At 26.3% G+C, this 8,345-nt stretch overlaps 1 protein-coding gene across 1 annotated transcript; it reads right to left on the bottom strand.

Moving 5' to 3' along the window:
- Window positions 1-491: 491 nt before the first annotated feature.
- Window positions 492-3,660, bottom strand: LOC105359192 (uncharacterized). The gene is made up of 2 exons (XM_011495709.1): window positions 3,548-3,660; window positions 492-1,138 (listed from the first exon to the last, which is right to left on the bottom strand). Exon 2 carries the CDS (start codon window positions 1,126-1,128, stop codon window positions 679-681), a length of 450 nt encoding a protein of 149 aa, XP_011494011.1. The 5' UTR covers window positions 1,129-1,138; window positions 3,548-3,660; the 3' UTR covers window positions 492-678.
- Window positions 3,661-8,345: the final 4,685 nt, after the last annotated feature.

Below are 8,345 nucleotides of genomic sequence, written 5' to 3'. Positions count from 1 at the left end.
ATATTATGCAATAAAATTGCAATTATTTCGATTTGTATATTAATAAAAATGTAATATTGATGGAAAGAGTAGTAGTAGTAGTAGTAGTAGTAGTAGTAGTAGCAGTAGTAATAGTACATTTAACGAAATTTTTTAATTTTAAAAGTAATTTCCTTAAAGTTGACTAAGTTTTCACGAAGACGTAGTTGCCGATATATTCAAGAGCGAAAGTGAAAATTTTAAATAATACACAAATTTAATATTAATAATATTATTAATCGACTTTTATTGTCAAGATCGTTGTTACGTCGACTCAATACGCTCTCATCCTACGGACTTTACTTTTACAAATTGTATTTCGTGGTGTAAGGCCAAAAATCTTATTGCAAGATCCCATATTTCCTCTAAATAAAATGTAAATAAAAAATACACGCGTTCGATAAAACGATATCTTTATTTATATACTGATTATTTATTACATAATAACAGATATAAAGAAACTTGTTTTTTTCAAAGTCTAATGAACACGCTTGAAAAGATGGATAAAGTAACAGTCGTACTTGATGCGATAAGTGTTCATGCGAGTCTTGGGGGCACTGCGTTTCAGGTCGATGGATGGGTGCTCCGGGGTAGCCGTTATTAATTAATATTTGATGAAATTGAAGCTCCTACCACTACGTTAATTACGTGTGTATAGAATTATGCCACGAAGTGATCGACGTACTCGTTGTACTCGTTGCGCGAGGCTCTCCCGTACATTGGAAATCGCAAGTAGCCGTGGCTCGCGGTGTTGCTGTTGCTATTGCTGCTACTGCTCGTCTGGGAGAAGTAGAGCACACCGTGGAGATCCTGGGGTCGGTGCTCGACCTCGGACTGTACGGGCTGGAGCTGCTGATGCTGGGCTCGACGAGCGGTCTGACCGTAGTTGTCCATAGCACCGTAGCCGTAACCGTGGTCGTAGCCGCGGTTCTGCAGGTCCTCCATCCTCGCGTTCCGAGAGGAGGCGAGTCCGTCGTGACTCGAGGGCCGCGTGTACGGTCCGGGTCTCGCGCCCTCGTTGCCACAGAAGAAGAAGCAACCGTGGGGACTTGCGAGGCAGGGGTACGCAAGTAGCGTTAGAGACGTCAGCAGCAGCAGCAGCGGTTGCATGCCTTCCCCGCTGTGTGTCGACGAGACAATTTGTTATTGCGATATTGGCTACTGCGCTGTTTGGATATTGTGTGTGGGGCTTTTATATGAAAATACGCGCCGAAGTCAAGTTTTATCGGGCGGAGGTCAAATCCACAATATTCCTAGAATTAATATCTTTGTGGCCAAAAGAGGCTGCTTAAATAATATTTTCTCGTAGTCCTATCGCACATTTAAGTAATAAGCAAATAGAAATATAAGCAAATTTGCCTGCCCGTGCCTAGGGATTTACACGTGACTACATTACATTGTTAATAAAGATAATTTAAAGGAATATTTACAAACAATAATTAATACCGGCATTAATATAATGTATAGAGAGCTTTTAGGATTTTCGATAGTTAGTGGCACAATGAAGTCAATTTTCGAAACATTTGCTTTAATCAGTAGCTCAAAGAGGATATTTCTTATTTATAAAATCTTTACCTAATACGTAATCATGTGCGATATTCTTTAAAAGATCGGCATTAAACTAATATTTATATTAAAATGTCAATTGATTTATTATTTATCAGCTTAAAGTTTTCATATTAGAGGCAAAGCTTGTACTCGCCATCTGGTTTTATACTTTATTTTAAATTTCATTTAATAAGTCTATATTAAGTAAATATTATGCGCTTATCTATCTATAGATTAATTCACATACATCTTACAAACACTAACAAATGTAGTGCTTTAATTAATATATTATTCTACTTAAAATTCATATTCTATGTAGGAACAAGTAATTTCAATCTATCGATAAAAATTTCTTTGAGATGTTATTACGTTATATATACTGTGAAAATGAATTTTCAAACAGATTTTTGTAATAATTATAAGAATAATAGAATTTTAATGTCATTATTCGTGATCATTTCTAATTAATTTAATGCAGTGAAACGAAGTAAATCAGGTTAACAATATAATAATTTCTATAAAACTGCAACTACTGCAACAAGTTGAATGTTGTGACTGATTTCTATTTAACGTTTATTCCAAATTAGAAAATGGAACACTAACACACCTATCTATCTAATTTTAAATCACAGATATTAATATTTACAAATATATTTGGACATAACAGTAAGGAACATATATTTAGTGGATAGTATGTTTATTTGCACAAAATTCGAATTTAAAGTAGCTAATATCAAAAAGATTTGAAAATTATTTGTGTAATAAAATTCAATTAATCATACTGTCTGGTAATATTTTCATTTATTATTGCACTTTATTAACTTTTCATTTTTCATGCACATAATCACAACACTCTAAAATTACACCAGATAAATTCAATTTTAAAATATGTGAACAAATTATACAAATTCGAAAAAGTATATTATATTTATTATTTATTATCAATGAAAGTGTAAATGAAACGTGAAAGTGAATTTTCTAATTTAAATATAATTGTAATTTAATATCTAATATAAAACTGAAATTTCGCATAAAAACATAATCGTCCTATCTTGAGCTCTTTTATATTTTATATGTATAAATAATTTTTTACTCTTATCTCATTTCTTTATAAACACTTTTTTCCAATTAAAATTTTTTCCTTTGATTTAAATGGTATTTTCTTTTTTATTTATAGTCATTTATAGCAAGATCGTTAAAAATTAACAATCCCGATAAGTATAAAATATAATTAGTCAATTACATAATTCGAATTATTGAATTTTTCTCTGTACATGTAGTTTATATATAAATATATAATATAACACATTTGTGCATTAACACGATGTTTCTTATAATTATGATAAATAGAAAATAGAAAAAAATTTAAAAAAAAAAAAAAAAAAAAAAAAAAAAAAAACAAGCATTTATAATTAACAAAATTAATGTATAATAACAAATTTATATTTTTAATGAAAAGATTCATTGATTTATTGCTTTCAATTTTTAATTATTATACGATCTTTAAAACATTGAATTCAATTTTTATGAAATAACTTTTACTTTAATACGAAATGTCCCATGACACAAGTGTTTTTCATAACGACACTATAATCAAATATGCAAAAAAAAAAAAAAAAAAAAAAAAAAAAAAAAAAAATCGAAAACTAAAGTGTAAACACAAGATTAATAATGTTTTATAATATTATGGTCATTAAATAAAGTATCTTTCTGATAAGCTGAAGCTATTATATTAGTTTATAGTGATAAAAATAATTAAATTAAAACAGACTTTAATTGTGTTATATTAATAGAAAATTATTAATAACTATTCATTTAATAGAAATTCTAATTATATAGTTGACATTATTATTCAAAAGTTAAATAAATTAAAATATAACGTGTTAAAAATAACTTTTATTATTTGAAGTTTTAAAAAATAGTTGATTTATTGTTCAATCGATTCATTAGAATAACAATATAATTTGAAGATATTCACTACCTTCGTGTAAAAGTGACCAACAAGTTTTAGAAAAAGATACGTTTATATTATTAATAACAGTAGGACGGATAGATGTTATAAAGTCGAACTGATCTCACTCACTGACCGAAACGAATTAGTCAAGCGATCAAAAATTGTTCATTTATGCTTTGTATCCCCCCTACGCCATTAACTTTACCTCGCAATGATTAATACAGATTCGCCTTATTTTTCATTTCAACTCGTCTTTATCACTCGACCCATTTATTTATCGTAATTCTACGAAAATGTTCCTCGTCGAATTTACATTACACGGTTATAGCAGTTGCTTCTTTGACCTTTGTCAATTTACTTATAACATCCATGAACTTTGGATATTTCTCGTTTATGATATCTACTTGAATGAAAACAGGAGTTTCTTGAATTTTTGCTAAAAAAAAAAAATTCAGGGAAAAAAATTTATATCCACCTATTTTACAATTAAAGGAAAAACAATTTTAAAGAGTTGAAAAAATTATCTTACATTTAAAAATATAAACAATATTTTTATATATATTGAAAATACTAATTAAGAAAACAAAAATTATAGCAAATTTTAATATCTATAAATTTTAATTTTCACAGTAATTTAATATAATCTATTCAATTATTTATTATCTCAATTATTATATTCGCATTGACAATCTTTCATATTGTTTATATTATAATTGTAAATTCATTTCTTTACAAAAGTATAATAAGATAACTTTAGATAAGAGGTTACATTTACCCTGCTTATTCAGGAAGCTTATTGAACATTAGTTTAATTAATTTTAACTTTAATTATATTATTTATTCATTAATTATGATATGATGCCATTTATTTCAATTATTTCATGTAATTAATAAATTATTAATTCATATCAACATTGAATTCCCGATTTATTCTTGATTAGTTATTCACATTCTATTGAATATAATAAAATCATGTATTATTTTGAAAATATAAAGTATATTTAATATATTTTATAAATATTTATTATGTATTTTCTAAAAATCAATAATACAATGTCTACTTGTATAGTTATGTCTGTAAATATAAATGAGTTTTTTTTCGTAGATTTTTTTTCTTTTGGTTTTATTGGAAATTTGCAAGTTGTAATTTTTTATTAAATTATAAATTATGTTGATCAGTATTTTTTTTTCGTTCGAAATAATCAAAACTTTTATTGAAAAATAATTATAGATTTGATTACATATTTACCTTAGATTTGCAAATTTTGCATTTAATGAACTTTATTTATCTTCTTTTAAACGATTTTATAAATTGAATAATCAACGATTTCTTTTACAATTTCTTTCAAAATGCAATAACACTATTAATTGTCTACTAATTATTTTTGTTTCATTGTCATATGTAATGCGTATAATCTTGTGACTGTACATATAAAATTAATTGAAAGTACATAACGTTACGGAACTTTTAAATTCAAACAGTAAAGTACATAAATTTTACTTTTAAATAAAACAATTTAATATTACATTTACAGGTTTGAATAAACTGGTATTAAAAAATGTAATGTATGCGTTGTTAATACTTTATATGATATCTATTATATATAATATAAAATAATATAAATTAAATTAATATAATATATAAAAGGTGTATTTCAATATTAATATTTTTAGAGCTATTATAATATGTTCCTTAAATTTACAATAAATAAATAAATAATGCTGAATGTGTTCTTACATCTTCAATAAGCTTAATGAATAAATATTACTATTAGTAATACGGATTTCCTACTGAGATATAGTTGAGTATTATTTTATTTGTTTTAATTTTTAATATTGAAATTTTAATTTTTATAAATTTTATACAGAAAATTTTTTAAAATGATTATTTTAGTTTACTACCAGATATTATTGGAGCTCTAAAATAAATGAAAACATCAAATTTACAAATGTTTGTCAGTGTCATTGATAACTGTATATCAATTTTAATTTAAATTTTCTTTGTCGCAATGAAAATAAAACAGAAATTTATTAATATTTTATATAATATTGTTGATTAGTTTTCTATTCCATTAACGATAAGGTTACTAACGAAACATAAAACTTTAATTCCGCAACTTTTAAAAAAGCCAAATTTTGACAAATATTTTTATTTACAATATAATTATGTGGTTCTATCTATTTCTAATTGTTTATTATAACTGAATTCGGGATTATTCTATTTTCTTATTAATTCGTATTATGAAGTCAGTAATATAATTTATGAATTTGATCGGCATACACACACACACACACACACACACACACACACACATGTATATATGTATATATTATTTTATGACTAGGTATCATTAGTATGTAATTATAATAGCTTTGACCAATTAAAACAATTTTATAATACTTGTTTTGATTTACAACGTGTATGTTATTTATCATTTTTCATTCTTTGTAATGTTGTATTCAATTAGTTAATAAGGAATTTCTGAGCAATTTGTGTAATTAGTAATAACATAGTAATTTATTTAAATTATATATTATTTAAAATACCAATAGTTTAATAACTCTAATATTATTTCTTAATATAATAATCATTAGGAACTTACAATAACACATAATATTAATATCTGACAGTGTAATTTAATGAAATGTATATATATATATATATATATATATATATATTACCATTGATTGTGTGAAAAATAAATTTTATATTTTCAAATTTTCAATTTGATTTAAGTAATCGTCTACCGCTTTTTATACCGAATATTATTTATACGGAGATATTGATCGTTTGAAATATTATCACTAGCATTATTGGAGGAAAGTTTCCTTTTACGAACTTTTTCTCTTATTTTTTTTTTTTGTTTTTTTTTTTATTTCTCTTATCTCTTCTATTAATAACTTATTGAAAAATGTATGTCTCTTGCAAATAAAACATAATTTTTAATACAAAATTTGATTTAATTTTAGCTCCATCATCTGACTATAATTATCTCTACGTACATTAATACTTCGTTCATTTTTATCTAATCTATTTGAATAGACTTATCGTTAATTTTAATATATTTACTTTTTATTCATAGGATTAATTCTTTAAAGTATATTAATTCGTCTTCGGTTCGTAAAAAGATCAAATTTTGCGAACGATAATAAATTAAAATGGATGTGAAATAAATTTGATGTAAATGACTACTGAAAGTAATGTATTAAATTAATATTTGCAGAAGTACATTAAAAAATATTCTACATATTTTTTTATGCAATTACTTGCAATATCTAACTTTTCCATTTTAATTTGTAGCATATTACATTTACATCCACGCGCGAATATAAGTATAAAAGATTATTATTATACATTTACATTCAAATTCTTCTTAAATACGATATCTTGAACTTATCCGAGGCATTAAAATTATAAATTTCTTGGGGTATAGATAAGCGCAAAGGAATTTAAGAGAGAATACATAATAATGATTTGGCTTTGGCTTATATGAAGTATCTTTCGATACTTTACAATTGACACAACGATCGAAGAGGAAAATAAACATTGCCAAGTTGAAAAAAGGTTAGGAAGATTAGAAAGTCTGGGCTTTGACAGCGAAGCTGAAGAGTAAAAGAGGCGGTTCCTTTGATATATTACCGGCGAATGCAGAGTGTATCCCGTTCTTCTTTTTATCCCCTTATTTTTTCGTGCAACTGCGAGGTCGTTATCGGCTGAACGATAAAGTCCCCCGGGTGATAATGTATTCTTGGCGAGGAGGTGGCGGCACAATGAGAGAGAAAAAGTACAGATTAAAGCTTCTAAGCACGGATTTAACGCTTATTTATACTTCGCTAAGTGCCGGCATTACGCTGTATTACGACCCCTAATAGTCGGTTAAACTTTTTTCAGCTTCTCTCTACCTACCTGCCCCCCCCTCTCCCTCTCTCTCTCTCTCTCTCTCTCTCTCTCTCTCTCACTCTATCGCCGAGGCTATTCTACCTATCTCTATCTCACCGAGGTGACTTTCTTTAAAGGCAGTTCCTTCGTTTGTTTACAACATGCCATTTACCCAAACTACATCTATTTTCCTTGCAAATTGTAGTGAATTTTTCAATGAAGCTTTCCTCTTTTAAATCTTAAAAACAATAATATCTTTTAATGTTGAAATACAATCATATAATTAAACTTAATGTATTGAAATCTAATGTTCATATATTCCTTATGGGAAGTAAATTGTTTACAAAATGAATAATACCTTGTAATAATTAGAAATCATTATTTCAAACATTCACGCTTTTAGTATGGGCGGAGTAAATTTCAATGACATATGAACGTTATTACACGCTATTTCCATACCATCTACTAAAATTTTTTATAACACAATTGCAGAATATAATATTTGTTCTATTGACTATTATGGAGATAAAAATTTATATAGAAAATTATTAAATTTTCACGGAAAAGTAAACAGTTCAAAATATCCATTCAAATGGCTAAAATTAATATATTGGATTGTTATTAATCATTATAAAGAAAGTGTATAGTAATTTATTTAATGTTAGTAAAATGTTGAATAACTACAAGATATTTAATAATTTAATCATTTGTTATAATGCCATAGAATGTTTGACCACCCGGGAATTTAAATAATTTCCATCTTTACTTTTAAGCCTTAGTAGTTATTAAGTATTACGCAGATACATGATGTTAACATTTAACATCCATACCATTACACTTTCTAAATAAACAAATATAATATTCAAATGATATTTATACCATAGAATTATGATTTATTATGATTAGTTAATTTTGATATTAAAAATTTACGGCCAGATAACAGCC

Source organism: Ceratosolen solmsi, unplaced genomic scaffold, assembly GCF_000503995.2.
Source record: "Ceratosolen solmsi marchali unplaced genomic scaffold, CerSol_1.0 scaffold11, whole genome shotgun sequence".
Lineage (NCBI taxonomy): Eukaryota > Metazoa > Arthropoda > Insecta > Hymenoptera > Agaonidae > Ceratosolen > Ceratosolen solmsi.
The sequence above is the reverse complement of the archived record's forward strand: the minus strand, read 5'-3'. Positions and strand labels throughout refer to the sequence as shown.